Source organism: Panthera pardus, unplaced genomic scaffold (assembly GCF_024362965.1).
Source record: "Panthera pardus isolate Hobbes unplaced genomic scaffold, ASM2436296v1 HiC_scaffold_11, whole genome shotgun sequence".
Taxonomy (NCBI): domain Eukaryota; kingdom Metazoa; phylum Chordata; class Mammalia; order Carnivora; family Felidae; genus Panthera; species Panthera pardus.
Genome location: NW_026526666.1, coordinates 42,356,149 through 42,381,083, shown reverse-complemented (window position 1 = coordinate 42,381,083; position 24,935 = coordinate 42,356,149). Strand labels below are relative to the sequence as shown.

At 35.4% G+C, this 24,935-nt stretch overlaps 1 protein-coding gene and 1 non-coding gene across 2 annotated transcripts in view; one reads left to right on the top strand and one right to left on the bottom strand.

Moving 5' to 3' along the window:
* The window catches only part of PIGK (phosphatidylinositol glycan anchor biosynthesis class K), a 124,863-nt gene extending 103,936 nt beyond the window's left edge, over nucleotides 1-20,927 (bottom strand). Inside the window, exons 1-3 of the mRNA XM_019448841.2 lie at nucleotides 20,785-20,927; nucleotides 17,430-17,483; nucleotides 11,532-11,623 (exon numbers count right to left, since the gene is read on the bottom strand). Of these exons, the coding sequence (XP_019304386.1) occupies nucleotides 11,532-11,623; nucleotides 17,430-17,483; nucleotides 20,785-20,877 (239 nt within the window). The 5' untranslated portion in view covers nucleotides 20,878-20,927. The remainder of the gene's footprint in view (nucleotides 1-11,531; nucleotides 11,624-17,429; nucleotides 17,484-20,784) is intronic.
* On the top strand, nucleotides 8,760-8,863 carry LOC128775972 (U6 spliceosomal RNA). The gene has a single exon (XR_008420951.1). It is a non-coding gene; the product is annotated as a U6 spliceosomal RNA (small nuclear RNA).
* Nucleotides 20,928-24,935: the final 4,008 nt, after the last annotated feature.

The window sequence follows — 24,935 nt, the reverse complement described above, 5'->3', positions numbered from 1 at the left end:
TAAAGCATTCAAGTGACTTCCCTATATAGAGTACTCTACAACATTCTACACAATGACACAAAGGAAAGAAAGATATATGGGTAGGAAAAAAGGGTACAGAGGACATTAAAGTGTTTTAGGTGGGATTAAAACAAATAGAGAAATGAGAGTGATTAAATATTATGTAGTAGATGTTGTAATGAATCTACAAATGAACACAGTAAATTGGAATTAACAAAGCAGTAAAGACTGAAGGCTGGTTAAAAATTTTGGATTTTTCAGAAAGGCAACAGAGAGTCACTGCAGGTTTTTGATCGTGGGAGTGAAAACATGAAAGCAGTGTCTGAGAAAGAATCCTAACAGCTGTGTGTAGGATGATTTGGAGGAAGAAAGAGACTAGAGACAGGGAATAAACAGCTACAAAGCTGTTGAAGTACAGAAACATGTATTATAACTACAAAGCATGATGATGTACAGAAGCATGAAGTACGTGATGCATCAAATAATGAAGATGAAGACAACATAAAAACTATGGAAAATATGTAAATGAGGAAATAGGAGAGGCATTCCTTACATTTAATAAATTAACTATTTTCAGAATACCTCAGTACTACATTCAACATGTAGATATAGATTTTTTAATTTAATAAGGTATTAAATGATCAGTACGCATAATAATACCAACTTCTATTGGATTGACATAAGAATAAAATTAGATGTTATCAAAAGAATTCCTTAACTGTAAATGTCACATAAATACTAACTGCTGCAATTTTTTAGGGAGGTGACAGTTGTAATATAATGGAAATGTTCCAACTATAAGGTCAAAAGATCTGAATTCAAATTCTTGTCCTATTATTTAATGCTAACTTTAGTGGACCCTACCCATTCTGAGTAACTATTTTTATTTTTTTCTCTTCTTTTTTATTCAAGTATAATTAACATACAGTGTCATATTAGTTTCAGTTATACAATATGGTGATTCAACAATTCTATACATTACTCAATGCTCATCATGATTAAGTGTGCTCTTGAATCTCCTTCACCTATTTCACCATCGCCTCACCCACCTCCCTCTCACAAACCACCAGTTTGCTCTCTGGTTTTTTGTTGGTCTCTTTTTTTCTTTGTTCATTTATTTGTGTCTTAAATTCCACATATGAGTGAAATCATATGGCATTTGGCTTTCTCTGACTTATTTCACTTAGCATTATACACTTGAAATACTTCCACGTTCCTGCAAACAGCAAGATTTCATTCTTTTTGATGGCTGAGTAATAGCTCTGTGTGTATGTGCGTGTGCATGTTCATGTGTGTATATACACCACTTCTTTATCCATTCATCTATGGATGGACACATGGGCTGCTGTTATATCTTGACTACTGTAAACAATGCTGCAATAAACATAAGAGTGAAGATATCTTTTCAAATTAGTATTTTTGTTTTCTTTGGGTAAAAACCCAGTAGTGCAATTACTAGATCATTTGGCAACTCTATTTTTAATTTTTCAAGGAACTTCCTTACTGTGTTCCACAGTGACACCAGCTCCCATTCCCACCAACAGTGCATAAAGCTTTTCACCACATCCTTGCCAACACTTGTTACTTCTCATGTTTTTGATTTTAGCCATGCTTACAGCTGTGAAGTGGTATCTCATTGTTTTGATTTGCATTTCCTTGATGATTAGAGAAGTTGAGTGTCCTTTCATGTGTCTGTTGGCCTTCTGTATGTCTTTTTGGAAAAAAGTCTGTTCATGTCGTCTGCCCATTTTTACATTGGATTATTTGTAATTTGGGGTTTTTTTGGTGTTGAGTTATATGTTTTTTATATATTTTGGATATTAACTCCTTATCAGCTACATCATTTACAAATATCTTCTCCAGTTAATAGGTTGCCTTTTGTTTTGTTGATGATTTCCATCACTGTGCAAAAGCTTTTTATTTTGGTGTAGTCCCAACAGTTTAATTTCACTTTTGTTTCCCTTGCCAAAGGAAGCATAAATTAGAAAAATGTCCCTATATTTGATGTCAAAGAGATTACTGCCTATGTTTTCTTCCAGGAATTTTATGGTTTCAGGTCTCACATCTAGATCTCTAACTGATTTTGAGTTTACTTTTGTGTATGGTGTAAGAAAGTAGTCAATTTTACTCTTTTGCATAGAGCTGTCCAGTCTTCCCAGCACCATTTGTTGAAGAGATAGTCTTTTTCCCATTGCATACTCTTGCCTCTTTTGTTGTAAATTAATTGACCACATAACTGTGGGTTTATTTCTGAGATTTCTATTCTGTTCCATTGATCTGTGTCTATTTTTGTGTCAGTTCCATACTGTTTTGATTACTACAGCTGTGTAGTATATCTCAAAACCGGGAATTGTAGTATTTTTGGTTTTGTTCTTTTTCAAGATTGCTTTGGCTAATCGGAATCTTTTGTTGTTCCACATAAATTTTAGGATTATTTTATTATTTCTTTGAAAAATGTTGTTGGCATTTTGATAGAGACTGCATTACCTGTGGATTGCTTTGGACATTTTAACAATATTAGTTCTCCCAATCCATGAGCATGGCATATCTTCTTATTTGTTTGTATTACCTTCAATTTCTTTCATCAATATTTTATAATTTTCAGAGTACAAGTCTTTCACATTCTTGGTTAAGTTTATTCCTAGGTATTTTGTTCTTTTTGTTTGATGCAATTATAAATGCAATTATTTTCTTAATTTCTCTTTCTGCCACTTCCTTATTAGTGTATAGAACTACAAGATTTCTGTATATTGATATTGTATCCTGAAATTTTATTACATTCATTTATCAGTGCTAATTTTGTACATAGTATCATATCATCTGCAAATAGTGAAAGTTTTAATTCTTCTTACCAACTTGGATGGCTTTTATTTCTTTTTCTTGTCTGACTACTGTGGCTAGGTTTTCCAGTACTATATTTAATAAAAGTGGTCAAGGTGGACATTCTTGTCATGTCCCTAATCTTAGAGGAGAAGCTCTGTTTTTCACCACTGAGTACAATGTTAGCCATTGGTTTTCCATACACGGTCTTCATTATGTCCAAGCATGTTCCATCTAAACCTACTCTGTTGAGGATTTTTATCATGAATGGATGTTGTACTTTGTCAAATGCTTTTTCTGCATCTACTGAGATCATATGGTTTTTATCCTTTTTCTTGTCAATGTGATATATCACGTTGATTTGCAAATACTGAACTAGCCTTGCATCCTTGGAATAAATCCCATCTGATTATGGTGAATGATTTTTTTTTAATGCATTTTTGGATTCAATTGGCTAATATTTTGTTGAGGAGTTCTACATCTATGTTTATCGTAGATAGTGGACTATAGTGTTCTTTTGTTGTAGTGTCTTTATCTGGTTTTGGTATCAAGGTAATGCTGGCCTCACAGATTGAATTTGGAAGCTTTCCTTTCTCTTCTAATTTTTGGAATAATTTGAAAAGAATAGGTATTAACTTTTCTACATATTTTTTAAGGATTTTATTTTTAAGTAATCTCTACAACCAACATGGAGCTTGAACCCACAACCTTGAGATCAAGAGTTGCACACTGCACCTGAGCCAGCCAGATACCCCTTACCTCTTCTTTAAACATTTGATAGAATTCACTTGTGAAGCCATCTGGGCTTGGACTTTTGTTTGTTGAGAAGTTTTTAATTACTGATTTGATTTTGATTGCTAGTAATCTGTTTCTTCAATATTTCTATTCCTTTCTGATTCAGTTCTGGAAGGTTACACATGTCTAAGAATTTATCCATTACTTCCAGGTTGTCCAGTTTGTTAGCATATAATTTTTCATAATATTCTAATACTTTGCATTTCTGTGGTGTTGGTTGATTTTGTGTGTGTGTGTGTGTGTGTGTGTGTGTGTGTTTGTTTAAGTAATCTTTACACCCAACACAGGGCTTGAACTCACAATCCTCAGATCAAGAGTCACATTCTCTACCAACTGAGCCGGCCAGGCACCCCTGTGGTGTTGGTTGTTATTTCCCCTCTCTCATTTCTGATTTTGAGTCTTTTTTTTTATTATTATTATGAGTCTGGCTAATCAATTTTGTTGATCTCTTCAGCTCCTGGTTTCATTGATCTGTTCTATTTTGTTTTGTTTTTAGTCTCTGTTTCACTTATTTCTGCTCTCATCTTTATTATTTTCTTCCTTCTACTGGTTCTAGATTCTTTAGGTGCAATGTTAGGTTGTTTGAGATTTTTCTTGCTTGTTGATGTAGGCCTATATTACTATAAACTTCCCTCTTAGAATAGCTTTTGCTGCATCCCAAAGATTTTGGACCACTGTGTTTTCATCTTCATTTGTCTCCATGTATTTTTTTATTTCCTCTTTGATTTCTTGGTTGACCATTTAATCCATATACATTAAAAGTAATTACTGACATTGCCATTTTGTTACTTGTTTTATGGTTGTTTTTGTACTTCTTCTCTGTTCCTTTCTTTTCTTGCTCTCTTCTCTTGTGGTTTGATGGCTTTCTTTAGTGATATGCTTGAATTCTTTTCTCTTTATTTTTTGCATATGTATTATAGGTTTTTGGTTTGTGGTTACCATTGGTTTTTATATAACATCCTATGCAGATAGAGGTCTAAATTAAGTTGACAGTTGCTTAAGTTTGAACCCTTTCTAAAAAGCACTAAATTTTTACTCTCCCTCCCGTCATCATATATATATGAGGTCATACTTTACATCCTTTTATTTTGTGAATCCCTTGACTGATTTTTATAGCTATAATTGATTTCACTGCTTTTGTGCTTCAACCTCTGTACTTGTTTTATAAGTGATTAATCCACTACTTTTATTATGTTGGAATTTACCCATAATATTTTTCCTTTCCTAATTTTTTTTACTGAGTAACTATTTTTAATATGTAACGCGAGCAAAAAACAATCTCTCATAAAGGCCTCAAGGAATAATGAAATAAGTCATTATAAAACTCCCAATGTAGTATCTGAATTATTGTGTACAGTGAATATGTGTTGCAGTGAGTATGGAGGAGGCCAGAAATATGGGTACATTTTGTCTGACCTTACTGAGAGAAAGCCACAAGGATTTTCAAAGAGCCATAATAACCGTGCCCTTCTCCATATTATGTTAATGAGTAACTGTACAAGAAAATCTCTGAAATAACTTATTAATGATCCATCTTTCAAAATGCCCTCTGATGTACAAGATCTAATCCACAGCAGTTTAAAAAGCAACAGTCAAAAGTCATATAACCAATGACTTTAAAACCCACAATAATAGGCAATTCATGATTTTTTTTCTATCTTAGGTTACAGATACATTACCAAAATTCACATTTCTTTTTTTCTTTTTTAATTTTTTACTGTTTATTTATTTTTCAGAGAGACAGAGTGTGAGCAGGGAGAGGCAGAGAGAGAGGGAGACACAGAATCTGAAGCAGACTCCAGGCTTGAGCTGTCAGCACAGAGCCCGATGTAGGGTTCAAACCCATGAGGTGTGAGATCATGACCTGAGCCGAAGTCAGATGCTTAACCGACTGAGCCACCCAGTCGGCACCCTACCAAAATTTACATTTCTACTTTTACCATTTTTTATTTTAAAAAGGAGTAAAACAGGACAAGGGACCGCCAAAACAGCACATCCCAAGGGAATTTAAATAGTGGTAAAGCAGGGAATAAGTAAAGTTGAAGTTAATTTGTCTTAAGTAAGACCCTTACAGACTTCTATCTGATAGAAAGAAATGAATTTGAAGTTGCCTGGTGAGATCACCCCACCAATGGATCCCTAAAGTAGGAATTAGGGAATAGTTTATAAAATTGACTACAGAGTACTTTTAGCTCAATGCAGTGTAGGAAACAAGACATAAAGGGAATATGAGGGGCACCTGGCTGGCTTAGTCGGTAGAGCATGCAATTCTTGATCTTGGGGTTGTGAGTTCAAGCCCTAAACTGGGTGTAGACATTACTTAAAAAAATAAAATTAAAAAATAAAGGGAATATAAATAAGCAGTTTCATACACATTTCCTTTCTAGCCTAGACCAACCAGGTTTCACTTAGCTAGTAGTCTTTAGCACACTTTTCATTCATTCATTCATTCATTCATTCACTCAGTTCTGTACAATACACTAAAGAAGGCACTCTGAGGAATACAAACAGTATGAGAACCAGCACTGAAGAAATAAGATCAATACATACAAAAAACTGGCATGACAAAAGTATGAATAAAATATTATTTATGAAAAAAGGACCAAGAAAGCTCTAGGGAGTGTATAAATTGAATTTGGGCATAGGAAAACTAGAAAGAGGAAGAAAAGAACTATAGGTGGAATGACCAGTGTAAGGCAGTGACAGAAGCCAATACAGGAACTTACATGAAGGAAGTGGCTGGGCATAAGGGATGGAAATTAAATTATGAGAATGTCAGATTTGGAACCAGATTGCAAAAGCCTTAAGTACCAGCATAGGGGACTTGAATTTTATTTTGCATAAACTAAGAGTTTCTGAATAAGGGGAGATGAAGAAAAAGGTTTAAATCAGGAATAAGTAATAATTAATTATTCCTAATTAAATTAGGAATCTCACATAATGATGAAAATATAGAGTAAAGGGAAAAAATGGAGTCAGAAAAGCTGCTGGATTTATTTATACACATAGTTTATCAGACAGGGACCATTTCAAAAACTCATACCCACCGAATTAGTAGAGCTAAATCATATTTTAAGAAAAATTATTTACACATGTAACTCTACATAAAGTTAATCTTATGCACTCAGCCAAAACGGGGGGGGGGGGGGGGGGAGCAGACCTCACCCACCCTAATACTGCATGCATTTAGTCTCCAAGTAAACATGAGATGGGAGATACGACTCTACATCGTCTCTGTCAGTCTCAATCTCCATATGCCTCTTACAGCATGAGCATCATAATTCTACGATTTTTTTAATGTTTATTTTTGAGAGAGAGAGAGAAAGACAGAGACAGAGAGAGAGACAGAGAGAGACAGAGTGTGAGCAGGGGAGGGGCAGAGAGAGAGGGAGACACAGAATGTGAAGCAAGCTCCAGGCTCTGAGCTGTCAGCAAAGTCAAACACGGGGCTCAAGCTCACGAACTGTGAGATCATAACCTGAACTGAAGTCGGACCCTTAACTGACTGAGCTGCCCTGGCACCCCATAATTCTACTATTAAGGAGATGTATACTTTCACATAACATATACCCTAATCCTAAGTAAACCATTTTATCAAGTGCTCCACTAAAGAAAAGGAAAACAGTTATCTGCACTAGCACTGGAAGGAAAACTGGCTGTTAGACTTGATGGAATACTATATTGTACTTTATGTGCTATTTCAGAAACTTTCGAGAATAATTTGGCTCAATTTTGTTTCACATGCTGAATTTAGGATCTAACCTCTGCATAATGCCTTTTCCCTACCTCATCTTAAGCATATTAAGCATACTAGAGGTAGCAAAACAGAGATTTAGTCCAAAACAAGTATTTGAGGGCAGAAAATTTCCCGAAAAAGTGAAATGTTTAAGGAAGTTAAAACCAGGCAAATAAAAACAAAATTTCTGAGGGCAGGTAAGGTTACAGAAAGCATGGACAAAGAACAAAACACCTGTCCTCCACGCTATGAACTTCGCTATGAAAATGATAATAACATGTCTTTTTATTTGCCCCCACAACCATTAAAATCCCTTACCCTGCGTCAATACTTTAAAATATTATTATAAAATTCCTACAACCTATTTATTAAAATTTCTTTTGTAACAGACTAATATTTGCTAAAAACTAAACTAACTACAATTTAGGAAACAGAAGTGTTTTTATTTTTGAAGTACAAACTTGTGTGTACTTTGCCTGACTGATAAAATGTTTCCAAGTCACTTGTTTACTTATTCAATACCTACTGAGAACCTACTATGTGTCAGACACTGTGCTAGACCCTAGAAGTACAAAATGAAATAAAATATAATCCGTAGTCCTTTCAAGGAGTTATAATCTAATAAGGGAGACATACTATAACTGGTATAATCATGTTAGGATAAAAGTATACACAGGATACCATAGAAGCAAAGAAGGGGGTCAGGAAATGCGTTTTTAAAGAAGTATGAATGTGAATTTGGAAGGTCAGGTATAAATTAAATCTGTGCTTCCTAAACTTGATTGTGCATCTGAACCACATCTAGAGCTGATATCTAGGCCTCACTTAAGACTTAGGGAAGTAGAATCACCAGGGGTGGAGCCAAGAAACCTATATTTTTAACCACAAGAGATTCAGAATCACAGCCAGGTTTTGGTAGTAGTGAGCCAGAAGTACTGACAACCATTCGAGGCACAGAGAATGGCTCGGTATGGCCAGAATGTGTGAAGTACAGACAGAAGATCAGAAAGAAATCAGAACAAGAGTACTGACATCACTAATGTTATGTTTCAAACAGGACCTATGGAATTGATGTGAACTTCCAAAATAAAACGCAATCACCTGTGTCATGTATTTCAGCAAATGACTTGTGACATGAAAATTTCTTACTGAAGAACATGGGAAAACTAAATACAAATACCCTGCATTTCAAGACAAAGGTAAAATACTGCTTTGAAAAACAAATGAAAAACAACAAAAACAAAACAGAGCTCTTCTCATAGTATTTATTAAATGTAATGACCACTCATTTTTCTCAGCATGCATACCTGGAAAATGAACAGAAGTCATGATAATATTTTCTTAACTGAAAAATGTTACATACTGTATAAAAATAAATTCAAACTGTAGTTTGAAATTCAAGCTTTAAGTGCTTGCTTCAGCAGCACATAGACTAAAATTGGAATGATACAGAGATTAGCACGGCCCCTGTGCAAGGATGACACACAAATGAAATTCAAGCTTTAAAACTAAAAACTCTTCTTAATGATTTTAAGTTTCTAAACTGTTATAATAATTTGTTACTTTCTAAAGAATTTACTTAGAAATATCTTTTTTTTTTTTTAGTCTATTTATTTATTTTGAGAGAGAGAAAGCAGGGGAGGGGTGAAAGAGAGAGAGAGAGAGAGAGAGAGAGAGAGACAGAGAGAATCCCAAGCAGGCTCTGCTGACAGCATGAAGCCCAACATGGGGCTCAATCCCACCACCTGTAAGATCATAACCTGAGCCAAAATCAAGAGTCAGATGCTTAACTGAGTGAGACACCCAAGCACCACAGAAATATCTTCATATTTAATTCCAGGTAGGAGTAAAGTAAGATAAGTCATTAATAAGAGGAATATTCCCCATAACCAAGAATATTCATCATAAATAGGCTAAAAGCCAAATTGAATATTGTATATTAATCTGTTTATAAAATAATAAATGGTTTAAGTCCTCAATTCATTCCCCCAAAAAGACATCATAAACAGAGGTAGATATGTAATCATGTGAAACAGGAACAAGATTTTAAATTAAAAAAAAATTTTTAACATTTATTCATTTTTGAGAGACAGAATGCAAGTAGGGGAGGGGCAGAGAGAGAGGGAGGCACAGAATCAGAAGCAGGCTCCAGGCTCTGAGCTGTCAACAGAGAGCCCAACACAGGGCTCAAACTCACGAACTGCAAGATCATGACCTGAGCTGAAGTCGGAACCTTAACCGACTGAGCCACGCAGGCACCCCGTGAAACAGGAACAAGCCTTTAAAGAACATCCTTCAGAAACCCAGGCACAAACCTACCAATTATAGTATATAAAACACATCTTACAGTTATATTCTATTTTTTAAAAGTCCTTCTAAATCTTACTTGGACCATTTAAACATATCATAATAACCTAGAGACCAGACAAAGATTCATTTATCAAAGTGATAACTATTGCCAAACTATGCATAGTAACTCCTGGAGGAGCATACAGGGTATAGAGGCAACAGCAGTCAAAGCCAAAGGACTAACCACATAGCCCTATTAGAGGAGAACCAATTAATAAATTATAATTGGCTAATTACAAGAATAATATAGCAAACCATTCTTTCTCAGACTTAATGTACTTTTTTAAATGGTAATACTATCGAGTTGCCTTAATTTTCAGATGAAATACAGGAATTAAATTATACTTTTTGCCAGCTTCTTAGGCTAACATGATCTATTTACAGACAATGTACTCTATCTTTGTTTCCTGAGTCACTCACTGCTTCCTTTTTGCTCCTGCAGCACTTTGCATGTATCTCTATTTGCTTTTCATTGCAAGTATCGGGATCTTGCAAAGATGGTACTATTATCATCATGGAATAGCTGAAGAAACAGGCTTAGCATGATGAAGTCACTTAACGAAAATCACCACTAACCCCAGATATCAAATTCAGATCTGTCTGGGTGCAAAACTCTTTCTATACTGCTTCAAAGGTAGAAAGGTACACAGGACTAAATAAATCAAACCCAAATAACTGAATTGATTGCAGTTCCTTCTGTAACTAGTAGAAGCTATTGGTGGTAGCAGAAACAGCTCTATCATATCTGACAGATGAAATGTAGAGAAGAACGTGTATCTGGGGGTGGAGGCGCAGGGTTTTGCCTGGTATCTGAACTACCTCATGTAATTAGGAAATACTGTACCTCACTTTATGAGTCTTTATAGAAGGCAGGGTCCACCTCCATTTATAGAAGCTAACAATGCCATACAGTCATTCTTCCTGTCACCTCATCAGCATGAACACAGGCACTTAATCCATGCTCTGCCAATATGACATTTCTGCCAAGAACTCGACATTAAAAGCTAGAGATAGTAACAACCAAGGGCAGGAAAGGTTGGATTTTAGCAGCAGACAGCAGCAGCAACGTTACATTTCCAAAGGTAATGGTAGCAGCTATGCAGTAGCTGAGTCTAGCCAGCAATTTGTGGCAGCAGTATTGTCACTGTTTTTTTTTTTTTTAATTTGTTTTTTAAAGTTTATTTATTTATTTTGAGACAGGTAGAGGCCATGCAAGTGGGAGAGGGACACAGAGAGAGGGAGACCGCAAATCCCAAGCAGGCTCCATACTGTCAACATGGAGCCCAATGCAGGGCTCAAACTCACAAACCTGTGAGATTATGACCTGAGCCAAAACCAAGAGTCAGATGCTTAACCAACTGAGTCACCCCGGAGTCCCATTACTGGATGGTTTTATGCCATGATTTCCAGATGTCTTTTCTGCTCCCTAGCCTAACATGTTCCTGACTTACAGCTACATACAACCTTCTCAGCAATTTGGTGAACTCATCAATATGATTTCAGTAAATTACTTTTCTACTTGAATTAGTCAAAATTGTCTTCTGTTGCCTACAATTAAAAACCCAGACTAAAGCATTTAATAATAAATGAAACTAAACAATTATACTTTATCAAATCTTTTTACCTTAGTATTGATTGTTGTTTTATATAATTTGCCATTATGATCTTAAGTAACAGCTCTTTATAAATGATGGTATGCTCTAACAACATAAAAAAATACTTCAGGTTTCTTTACCTTTTCCAAAGCAACACAAAAATGCAAAAATGGTAACAACTGTCCAAGGGTAATTTTCACTGAGGTTCAGAGTTAAGCTTTATTAAGAATTCTTACCTGTCAGGGATACCTAGCCTCTTGACACTTCTATAAACAGAAAGAGTATTTGCAACATGTCGATAATTAAACCAGAACCGGGATGTACATACCTAAAGAATTAAAAGAAACATATTATTATGAATCAAAATAAGCCACTGGGTTACAGAATTATTTCTCTTTAAGTAGGATTCAGAGATGCCTAAAAAAAGAATGTATCATAACTTAGGCTTACAAACAGCAAAGCATATAAATAATTGTCAGTAAAACCAATCCCTCTAAAGAGAAGTCTTTCATAACTGCTATTAAATAAAAAGACCATTCAGTTCAAGAGAAAACAAATCTTTGGGTGATTTAATTAAATACCGAATCAACTTAGTTACTCGCAATTTATGTGATTCTACAATGTTCCTATGTCTAAAAGGTTAAATTCTTTACAATCAAAGGCAATGTCCATAATCTCTTCACAGAATAGGAAAGAAAATTAACTATCTTGGGTTATATAATATTCCTTTCACTCTGAATTGCTGCCTATTTTTAGTTATGAAAAATGTTAGACAACATACAAAACAATTTTATATGCATATAAGAGAATACATCATAAAGAAGTGGTTGAACTGAACAGATAACGAGAAACAATCCAAACAAGTTTTACCTTAAAAAAAAAAAAACAAAAACTGGGGGTGCCTGGGTGGCTCAGTCAGTTAAATGTCCGACTTCAGTTCAGGTCATAATCTTACAGTCTTGTGAGCACGAGACCCACGTCGGGCTCTGGCTGACAGCTCAGAGCCCAGAGCCTGCTTCAGATACTGTGTCTCCCTCTCTTGGTCCTTCTCCCACTTGCTATTTCTCTCTCTCAAAAATAAAACATTAAAAAAAATAAACTGATTCCTAAAAATGATATCAACGGTACTAGAAAAATCTAACGCCATGTCTCAAAAATCAGTCCTCTTGAAAATCCATTCCAAAGGAAGCATACCTACCCCCCCAAGCTCCCACCCTACCTCCGACCACATGCCTCTGTGATTAGTAGGTATAATGACAGCTTTGAGAATAGCATAAATGTTCCTGCCCCTGCAAACAGAAAGGAACCTCAAGATTTTTTTTATTAAAACAAATTTCAACCTGGAATCCAATAAGGAAATGACTAAAATTTTTGACTACATTAAAATATAAAATTCCATGTGTCAAAAATACCATAAAGTCCTAACTGAAACGAAAAACATTTCAGCTCAGGTCATGATCTCATGGTTCGTGGGTTCAAGCCCCATGTCGGGCTCTGTGCTAACAGCTCAGAACCTAGAGCCTGCTTTGGATTCTGTCTCCCTCTCTCTCTCTCTCTGCCCCTCCCCTGCACTCTCTCTCTCTCAAAAATAAATAAATGTAAAAAAAAAAATTTTTTTTTAACTTGAATTAACTATAGCTCAAGAAAAAGTGAACATCCCAATTTTGAAAAATGGGAAAAGGAGAGCAAAACATTTCATAGTAAAGGTATTCAAAATGGACATTATAACTCTTAGAGATGCTCAACTTTTATCATAATTTTAAAAACATAAGCTGAATTGATAAGTAAAAGTCCATGACAATGCATGGTATTGGCTATTGTGAGGGGAAATGAATAACTCATATCCTACTGTTGAGAATGCAAACTAAAATAACTGTTCTAAGAGGGTAATTTGCAACATATATCAAGTTTGAATATTTATCTTTTTTAAAAAAATGTTTATTTTTGAGAGACAAGGGTAAGCAGGGGAGGGGCAGTAAGAGAGGGGGTCAGAGGATCCCAAGCAGGCTCTGTGATCAACAGAGAGTCCTATGTGGGGCCAGAATTCACGAACCATGAGAACATGACCTGAGCTGAAGTCAGACGCTCAACCAACTGGGCTAGCAGGCACCCCAAATATTTACCTTTTGATTTAGCTTATGTAAGCACGCAAAAATATGTACTCAAGAATTTTCACTACGACATTGCCTATTCTAGCAAATATTGAAATCAAAAATCTAGAAACAAAATCACTACCCATTAGTAGCAAGAGATCAAGTACATATTCCCTAACTTGAGCAGAAATAGTTTAAATAATTTATATCTGCATTAGTCATAATAAACACCACTATATTCAGTGCATTTTACCATACCCTAAAGGCTTTTTTCAGCTATGATAGTATTTAATGAGCATAAACCTAAGAAACTGTCCTCGTTTTCACCAGCAAGTTATTAAACATGAAATTAAGGTGGCAAAAGAGAAGGGACCAGGTAATACCAACTTAATGTAAATTATTCATATTCTCAAAATGAGATACCAAAAAAAAAAAAAAAAAAAAAGCCAGTGGTAAAAGAGCAAGGGATATGATCCATTAGTCTTTTGAAAAGGACAGAGAGGTAGACATAAATGTAATAATATGCACTGGAAATTTCTAAAAGAATACACAAGAAAATGATAATAGCGATCATGGAGAATAAAAATGGGAGTAAGAGGGGTACAATGATTTTTCAGTTTACACCCTTCCTCATTGTTTGTACTTTTTTTAAACCATGGGTAAGGATTATCATTATAACATTTTTTTATTAAACAGAAGCAAAAATAATTTACTCAAAGTAGGTCTTGAAAATAAAATGGAATCCAATTTTCCTTGTATTTCCCTCTGGTGGCAAAAGTTTCTCAGTCATAGTATAAGGCCAAAGGGGCATTCCATTTACCTCTGATCATTTAGTCAAGACTAAAAACAAATTAACTCAAACTGGTAGAGGAAAACATATGTATTTTTAAAATATGAATGATGTACCACTGAAAAAAATGCATGCTTAGTACTTTCAACTTGACTCTGGTCAAATTTCATGATTTTCCATTTAAGAAAGCACAATTCAGGGCGCTTGGATGACTCAGTCAGTTGAGCATCCAACTCTTGATTTTTGGCTCAGGTCATGATCTCTCAGTTCATGGGTTTAAACCCTGCATTGGGCTCTGAGCTGACAGCGCAGAGCCTGCTTGGCATTCTTTCTCTCTCTCTCTCTCTCTCTCTCTCTCTCTCTCTCTGTCCCTCCCCCCTCTCTCAATAAATAAACATTAAAAAAAAGGAAAGCACAATTCATTGAAGTCTCACTTTAGTAAGTCTGAGTGAATGTGTGAAATATCGCACACAATGTGAAACTGCAATTGTTGTGAAATGCTCTGTAATAATTCTGTCATTCTCTATTTCTCATCTGAGACCCAAGTTAGTGCAATTGAAGAGGGGCTCACAGAGGTTTCCCAGACAAGGAAAGCCTCCATGTGTGTGCAGTATAAGCTAATAGGTTCATATTCTAAAGGATGAGCCCTTTGGCAATTAGTTGTCTACACATAGGCAGTTATTCTCTTTTTAAAGAATTCCCATGGAAAGACTAGTCATTGAAGAGCCCTTGGTTTCCTGTAGGGCAAGTTATCCTCTCAAATTGGTAGATCATGGCCTGCCTCCTGCTAAGTTTTCCCCTCTTTTAAGTGGTCACCAAAAACCTGTTTCCTCATCTTAATCAGCTTTTGTTCAATTCTTTCATAAAATCTCTTGTGAGGGATAGTATAGAGGAGGTGTTCTTTCTTGGAGAACAATAAAATAACCCATAAACCCACATTAGGCTGTCCCATTTAATCACAATACAATTATGTATAGCAACTATAATCACTTTTATTTACTTTTAGCAACCTGTAGATAATTACATACTTTAATGAAATTATTCTCAAACTTACAAGGCCCCAGACATTAAGAGTCTTCCTTTGGCCTTAGTAAAGGTAATTATAATCTTACATGTTTGTCCTGCATTTCAGTTGAATTCCTTTACCCACCTCCTTTACACTTCATCTGAAATCCCACAATTCATGGTTCTCAGTTTTCCTCCTTTCCCAACATTGAGTTACTAGCTTTGAAATGCAGTACTGTTATCTGCCCCCCACTTCCTTTTTCACAAAAATTTGCTTCCTTTCTTGCCTCTCTATTTCCTCATTGTTTCTTTCAGTCAACTCTTCTATACATTTTTTTTCATTAAGTCAAATTTATTCTATCTTCTAATCATATAAATGTCATTAAATAAATCCCCCCCAGAGAAACTACTATCCAAATACTTTCCAAATACAGGAAAAACAAAATTGATTATGTGTATTCTATTTTTTGTTTTTTATTTTTTTAGAGAGAAAGAGAGTGAGGGCCAGGGAGAGGGGCAGATGGGGTGGGGGGAGAGAGGGAGAGAGAGAGAGAGAGAGAGAGAGAGAGAATGAATGAATGAATCCCAAGCAGGCTCCACACTCCGTACAGACCCTGACGCACAGCTCAATCCCATGATGCTGGGATTATGACCTGAGCTGAAATCAAGAGTTGAACCCTCAACCAACTGAGCCACCCAGGCACCCATACAAGTCTTCTGTTAGGAAAATTAAAAATACAAATTTATAAATCCAGATAAATTAAGATGGTAATTCACACCAAGAAAAATAAAAAGGACAAAAAAGAAAAATAGGCCAATAAACAAACCTTACTAAGAATCAAAACAATTCAAATTAAAACAATTTAATTTGTTACCCAGCAATCAAAGAGAAAAGGCAAAAGTTAATAATACAGAGTTGTCTTGGGATTAGAAAAAAAGAGGTAAAGCACTTCTGAAGAGCAATTATGTTCTATAACTTCCTAGCCTTATGGCTTAGGAATTTATCCTAAAGAGAAAATCAGTCAAGTTCACAAAGGTGTATGTATAAGGCTACCCAACATAGCCTTGTTTAAAATAAAACTTTAGAATCTAAATGCTCATGAACTAGAGATTCTGTTACATTAAAATAGAAAATATTTATTTTCTTTTCTAATAATATTCTATTGCTAAAATAGAAAATAATACAGCCTTTGGAAATGATTACGCATCTCTTTATTGGCAGGGAAAGATCTCCAAGATATACTGCTACTGGGTTGCAAAATAGCAGTGATAAGATGACCCCTGTAACTTAAAATCATTTATCTTTATGCTTATATTTGAAGGGAAAGAAGGTTAGAAGAATTCCATCAAAATGTTAATGCCAGCATGTGTGGGACTTGAAGGTATTTTCTCTGTCTTCCCTGTTTTTCAAATTAAGATTCACATAACATAAAAGTAATCTTTTTTTTCTTTTCTCTCTTTTTTGTTTTGTTTTTTGTTTTTAGAGATAGAGTGTAAGCAGGGGAGAGGAGCAGAATGAGAGAGAGAGAGAGAGAGAGAGAGAGAGAGAGAGAGAGAGAGAGAGAGAGAGAGAATCTCAAGCAGGCTCCATGCTCAGGGCAGAGCCCAATGAGGGGCTTGATCCCAGGGTTGTGGTCAGGGATCATGACCTGAGCCAAAATCAAGAGTCAGATGCTCACTGACTGAGCCACCCAAGTGCCCCTAATCTGTCCTCTTCTAAACTTTTCTGTATAATTTGAATTTTCTACAATGATTATTTATTTTTCTAGACAAAAAAAAAAAAAAAAAAAAAAAAAAGATAACTAAAAAAATAACCTAAGAGAGTATCTAATATTACAGATAAGAAATACAGTGGTATCCAGCTGGCTCAGGAGGTAGACTTTCCAACACTTGATCTCAGAGTCATGAGTTCAAGCCCCACACTGGGCATGGAGCCTACTTCAAAAAAAAAAAAAAAAGGAAAAAGAAATACAATTACTACTTTCCATTATTAAAATGATTCTATATTTTATAAAATATTTCCTTTAACTATAGTATTTAATTTATTCTTATATTTATTTACACATCACCACTTGACAATATATTGAAGGCATAGAATATTACTAGTTGACACAGTCGACTTAAAATATAGCCAAATCAAAATAAGGATTTTTTTGTAAGATATGAGAAAATAAAAACTCTTTTTCAAAAATCTGATTCACAAAATTTCTCAGACACGTATCTAATGTGAATAGGTACATACTTACCAAAACAGCCCAGTTGTTTGTATGCCCACTTCTAAAGAACTGTTCTGTTTGATCCTACAAGTCAAATAATAGCAAATATATTAGAAAAGCCACATTTCTGAGAATAAAAAAGTTAAGATTCATGAAGTCTTTACAGTTACAATGACAGTAAATTATCATTATGCAAATTTATAAAGGTTCTAGTATTTGACCTTATGAAGGACAAAAGTTTCATTTTTTTTGTTGGGGGCATTGTGGAGTTGCTTGTTTTTAAACAATGTATCTCGAACACAACCAGCTCTTCCTCATTCCTCAGCTTCTAGTTTTTCAATTCAGTCTTCAAATTGTGAATGACTTATTTTCATGCCTTGATTATACACTTAATAATTAATACGCTTCTTGTTGAAGTTTCATTAATTATTTCCTCCTATTCTGTACTGGATGCTTCCAATTACTTTATATGAACACATCACTACATCTGATTGAGTACATTCTCTAGCATGCTGCCATGTACCAATTCACTAATCTGTTAAAGTCTGAACTATATTTGCCATTGTGGAACATTAAAAACCTCAATATCCAATAATATCCAGATACTTAAGGAACACTATGTTTATTATATATTAAAATAATAGTGAATATAAACCTTAATGACCCCAGATCTACTACCAACCAGTATTAATTACTAAAAGAGTCATACTTCCTGGATTCAAATCTGGGCCCTATTATTTACAAGCTGCAAAAGCTTAGGAAAGCTTCTCTGTGCTCATAGTAATATTACCTGACACACAGAAGGTAGGAATGGTGACTGGAACATAGAAATTGCATAACTAACTTTAGCTGTTCTAATTTTCAGCTGGCAAGAAAACTGCAGGGAGAATAAAATATATTCACTCAAATGTGTCATACACACACACACACACACACACACACACACTTTTTTTTAAACCTTTCTCAACAGCTGCCTAGATGCTAAAGAAAAAATGTGCTACAATGGATTAAAGCATTAGTTTAAAAATTTGAAGATGTGGGCTTTAGCCCAGGTCCTATCCCTCACATGGCTGTGAGACTGGGGTAAGTCACTTAGCTCTTTAGACTTGACTTTCCTCATGTAGAAAGTAAGAGTTGACCCAATAATCTCAAATGTCCCTTCTAGCTGAAAATTCTTATATTATTAAGACTTTAGTGAAAATTTTGTTATGGCAAAACTCTTTTGTGATTGTTTAGACAATATAGGCACTGCAAAGTTATTCATTCTACATATGAGTGGAGCACCTATCATGTGCCATGTACATGTAATGTATAGTGATATAAAAAATCACTAAATAACATGCTGCTTTCTCTGAAGAATCCCAGAGTTCAATAAGGAAGCATGCAAACACATTACACTGCAATGTAACATTCATTCATTCATTCATTCATCACATTCATTGGGTGCCATGTGCCAGCCACTGTCCTGAACGCTCACAATACAATGATGGGCAAAAATAGTCATCGTACTTGCCTTCAAAGAGGTTACTATCCAATCTGATAGACACACATTAAGCAGATGAGGGCAAACTATGAATTCTACCAAGATAAGATACACAGTATCATGAAAGAGTACAGTAGATAGACCCCTAGAGAGACCTGACCTGACCTGATTTGGGGGGGTGGGAAGTGAGAAGGCGTCAGGGAAGTTTCCCCTAGGGAAGTGACATTTAGGTTAGGACCCAAAAGATGAAGAGAAGAGGGCAGATAATTCCAGACAGAAGGAACATACACCCTAATGGCAGAAAGGAGCCTAAAGGCTTTTAGAAACTGAAAGATTAGCACTACTAGAAGTCTGTGAAAGAGAAAGAGAGGATAAATGTTTCTTTATCCTTAAAGAAACATTAAGGTGTTTATGGATACATGATCCGAGTTGCATTTTTAAAAATTACTCTGGCTGCAGCTTAGAAAACAGACTGGAAGGAAGAAAGACTTGAGCCAGGTCAGTTAGGGAGCTATTGAAATTTTTAAGTGAAAGATGATGGAATAATAGATATTATAAAGCATATATGGATTATAACAGGTAAGTGCTATATTAGCTAAGTGTACAAATTACAACAGTGTAAACAAAGACAAGGGATAAGGAAAGGCTCTACAGAAGTTATGCTTCTACTTCATCTTAGTAAATGGACAGAATAAACAAGAGGTTATAAAACATGGTAATGTGAAAAAGCACAGCAACAATATAACTACAAAAAAGTAATAGTAATATTATCCAAAATGAAGTACACATGATAATCCATTAGAATAAAGGAGGAAAATAGCGGAACTTCTTTTTATATTTGTAGTATATTAAAAAATGCCTTATAAATATTGAATATATAGATTAGTAGTAATTCATGGATATAGACAGAGGGTGCATTCTTTGTGTCTTTTTCAACTGGGGAGGTATGTATTCAAAAAGTTTATAATCCACTGGTCTAAACTCAGGACACTTAAATGGTGGAAAGAATGGGCTCCAATAAGAAGACCACAAAAGTGAGCAGAGACCAGATCATGATGTTTAGACTTTCCTCTGGAAAACACTGGAAGGATTAAATCAGAAGAACAACCCCATTATATCTGCATTTTATGAAAACTAATTTAACATCTAAGTGAGGGCCTTTGGAAGCCTGAGGGAAACAAGATCGTTGTTGCAATAGTCTAGGCAAGAAATGGCCAGGGCCTGCATTAAGCCAGTGGAACTGGAAAGATGAAACCAATTTTTAAAGCTCATAACGTAGAATTTAGTGTTAATCAAAATGTGGGATAAAAAGAGGGGGGTTATTTTTAAAAAATCAAAACACGTTTCTGACTTAGTAGCTATCCCGAATAGGAGGTGGGCTAGGCAGAAGATGAAACTTTGGACACAGATTTTCAAATGTGTGCTATCTCGGCCCCTTAGCCAACAGGATATGCAAGTCTGACAACGATACCACAGATCTAGACTGTAGAACTGGCCTCAAGTATTGACAGAGAACTAGGGAGAGCAAAAGTTTTATAAAAGGCCAGAATTCCTGTGAGCCAAAAATAAAACACCGTACCCATGTGACTCCTGTCAAAGGGGAGCGTTGTAGTTTAATAGGAAAGTAGGTGCTTCACTCCTGTGCTTTCATTTCAACTGCTAGGGACCACACACTCGTCGGAGCAATGGATCAGGCCCTCCTCCGTCTCCTAAGATTTGATTCTTTAAATTCGTCGTTTTAAAAGGGCGAAACAGACCGACACCCTCCCCACAGCCCAGTCAGCCTAGTAAGAGGCTGATGCTTCCCTCTGCTGCTGCTGAGTCGGGTATCTGTTGGTGCGCTCACAGCCACAACGCAGCTGTCCTCCCAGGGCCCTGTCGCTCGGAGGGCCTGATTCCTACCTCGATCTGACTAGCGGCCAAGCTTTCGAAGGACAAGAGCAACAACCCTGCCAGGGCAGTCAAACACTTGCGAAGAAAGCAGGAGGCCACCATGTTTCCCGGCTTCCGCCGCCCGCACCTGGAGAGGCGGAGCGAGTGCCGTAAAGCAGCGCCGCGGGTTTTTGCATGCCTTCTTTTTCTTTTTGCGACGCCAGCCCCACCTCCTTGATGCCGGCCCCTCCCTGGCCCTTAGTAAACAGCGCTGGCACAGAGTTCAAGTTAGCGGGTTGTTGGGGCAGAGTTGATAGAAGAATTTGATCCTTTATTTTTAACTGCATTTTCCGTTTTTGTATTATAAAATAGATATAACATTTAAAAATTGCCTGAAAAGTGAAAGAGAAAAATCTGTGATCCCATAAACTTTAAGAAGCTATTTCCTATTCTGCATAGTGCTGCCAATTCTTTGAGTAAATGAAGGAGGATGTGGTGGGAAGAGCAAGCATTTGGTCACAAAAAGATGATTAATTGTATTAATCGGTAACATGGGTGGGTGCTGTAATTAACAGACTTGAGGTCTATTACTTATTAAAAGCTTGAACATGGAGAAATTGTTTATGTTGTTTCTTCTGTAATTATGGAGCCAAAATTTACTTCAAAGAGGATCTGAGGATTTGATAAGATCATGTGTATTTATTTGTTCCATTGTGTTCATTGTATGCATTCAGTTTTAAATTATTTTCATCTAGTATCACATAAACATATTTATGCTGCTTCATGATCTTTATAATTTTAACATTTAGTGGGAACTTGGAATTTCACCCCTTACTGGTGCTTCTGACAAGTAATTTCCCCTCTATTGGACAATACAAAGTTTCCATGTTTTACTATAAAATATTATAAAGCATACCTTCGTGCATTTGACTTTTCACATTTGTTGAATTCTTTTTTTTTTAAGTTTATTTATTTTGAAAGACAGAGAGAGAGTGGGGTAGGGACAGAGAGAGGGGGAGAGAGAGAATCCCAAGCAGGATCCACACTGTCAGCACAGAATCTGATGGTGGTCTCAAACTCACCAACCGTTATATAATGACAGCTGAAATCAAGAATCCACGCTTAACCAACTGAGCCACCCAGGCACCTCTGTTGAATTACTTTCTTTGGATAATTTTCCTAGAACAGGAATTTTAAGTCAAAATATAGAAAAATTTTAGTGCCCATCAATAATGTTGCTTTCCAAAGAGTACAGACTGGCAGTACCAACAAAATAAAACCTAACACCAAATTATACCATTTTTTCCCTCTAAATTCCTAGTTTTAAAATGTTACCTCAAGGTTATTATACTTCTAATTCTTTGATTGCTATCAAGATCCGATGTCTTTCCTTGTGTTTATAAACTATCTTATGTCCTCTGATGTAAATTTTCTGTTCACAGCCTTGTTTTACACACAAATTTGAATATATTTATAAAGCAGTGACATTAACCCTTGCCATATTTTATGCTATTGCTTTTCCCAGCCTCTTGTCTCTCTTTCCATTCATTTCTTTTGCTATTGTAGTTTGTGAGATGGTTAATGTTAGGTAGTCAAATTTCAGGTTTTCCCTTGTAAAGCCAAGAAACTTAGCATACTACCAGAATGTCTTACACCTGAAATGTCATAAGTTCATTCAGTTCTCAAATCAAGTTTTATTTTCTTTTGATTTTATATTTAACTTTTTAATTATCTGGAATATACTTTAGTATATGCTACAAGACGTTATCTAAGTTATCTATTGCTGCATAACAAACCACCCAAAACTTTGTAGTGTGTCCATAGCTAGAGGCAAAAGGGTATAGAAATGGAGACATGATTCTGGGAATCCATTGTTGTAATGATCTACTACTTTTATCAAAATTGGTATTCCATGATCCAACAGAATTTTCTGCATAATGCTTACCTTACTCATTGACTCATAATAATTCTTTAATTAAACACTTGTAAGAAATACAGTATTTATTTTTTTATCTTTATTTATTTTTGAGAGAGAGAGAGAGAGAGCAAGTGGGGGAGGAACAAAGAGAGAGGGAGACAAAGAATCCGAAGCAGGCTCCAGGCTCTGAACTGTCAGCACAGAGCCTGATGCAGGGCTCGAACCCACCAACTGGGAAATCATGACCTGAGCCCAAATCAGATGCTCAACCTACTAAGCCACCCAGGCACCCCAGAAATACAGTATTTCTGACCTTTATGTTCTCTTCAATTAAAATATATGTTTTTTGGGGGGCTAGTACCATGTTATTTTAATCATTGTGTTGCAGGATTCTTTACCTCACTCAATACCTGGGATTCATTGTCTCACCACTTTGAAGAATGAAGAAGAGGACACAAAATGAGCAGCAGGCAAAAATTTATTAGAGTATAAGATTAGAAAGTAAGAATAGTATGAAAACTCTCTTTACAGAAAAGGGGCATTTGAAAGTGAATGCCCGCAAATATAGATAAGGGTCTTTATTTTGTAAGGTTTTGCTCAACTTCTCCTTCCCTTCCCCCTTGTTCCTTCTCAGGTTATACCCTTAATTGGCTTGATAACTAGGTGCTAGGTTGTCCATTCTTGATTGGCTCAATTCCATTGTGTGAGGAGTCAGACTATGGTCATACTATCTCTCATATGACATAAGTTTTATGGTTTACTTATTTTAGTTAAGTATTTTGGTTCTCAAATTCCTGAGGGGAACCTGAGGAGGAGTAGTAGTGTCTGTTACATTCTCAAGAGGAACCTTATGTTCAAGGGGGTTTGCTGTGGTCAGATGCTCCCAGCATTGTTCCAAAATATGTGTTTTTTTCCTCACCCAGGGACCTCAGGTCCTAATCTTTCCCTCTCTGCCTATTTTATCCTATCTTTCCCTATTATAATTGTTGCTTTTAATATGTTTTGATATTTGGCCATTATGGCTAGCCATTTCACTGTATTTAATTTTTCACAAAATTCTTTGATGATTTCACCTGGTAATTTTCCAGGTGAATTTTATAATAATTTTTTCAAGGTATAAAAAAATAATACTATTTGGATTTTTAATGGGGCTATAAAAAACCTGTTAATAATTTGAGAGAGGCTGACATCTTTATCATATTTAGTCCTTCATCCTGGAATATGGAACTCACATTTATTTGTGTTTCCTTTTTTGAATTTCTTAGCAGAACTATAAGCCAGAGATACCTAATTTAAGCTACCTGTTAACATTTGCTGTTATTCTCAATGGATTGTTTTTCATTATATAGGAAATAAATATACAATAATTATAAATAGGTAATATCTATAATATTATGTTTTCTAATCAGTTATTGCTGATAGGCAGATAATATTTTCTGTGCAAGTACTATTTGATTATTTTAATAAGAATTATTTAATTATTTAAATCATTAAAATTACTTAAAACTTGTTTGACAGATTGTTTTGGCTTTTCTATTTTTTTTAATAATGCTATGTTATCCTCAAATTACCTTTTTGTCTCTTCCTTTGCAATATTATGTCTTGTATTTCTTTTTCACAGCTTATATTACAGCTGAATACTAAGAATGTTGATAGCAAGATTTTCTTGTTTCATTTTTGTTTTAAAAGGAGGTGCAGTGACTGATAATTAAGACAAACAGGAAAAATCCTTCTTTCTTGGCTTTTGCCCCTTGAATTAAGCTTATTGCCCAGGTAGCTTGTACATTGCTTTATTTAGCTGGAATAAAATCAGCATTGCATTAAACACACACGCACACGTGCACGCACACACACACACACACACACACACACAACTACGATACTGTGTTGTATATTTGAAAGTTGTTGAGAGAGTAGATCTTGAAAGTTTTCACCACTAGGAAAAAACTATACACCTAAATATATAACAGTGTTATGTCAATTATATCTCTGTTTAAAAAAAAAAAAAGAATTGTTAACCAGAGTCTACATTTAGACTAGAATTCAATTCAATTACTCATTTAGAGAATAATTGACTTAACTTAGCAAATAAAAGAGAAAACAAGCATTTGATTATCAAATCAAAATCACACACATCCACACACATTCATGGCTTCTCTAATAAAAGTTTTTATGCTTGATCCTCACGGTGAGTTCACCACAAAGTCTATCCATGCTGTTACTATTGTTCTTCAATCAGGTGATAACTCAGATTGATTCCATT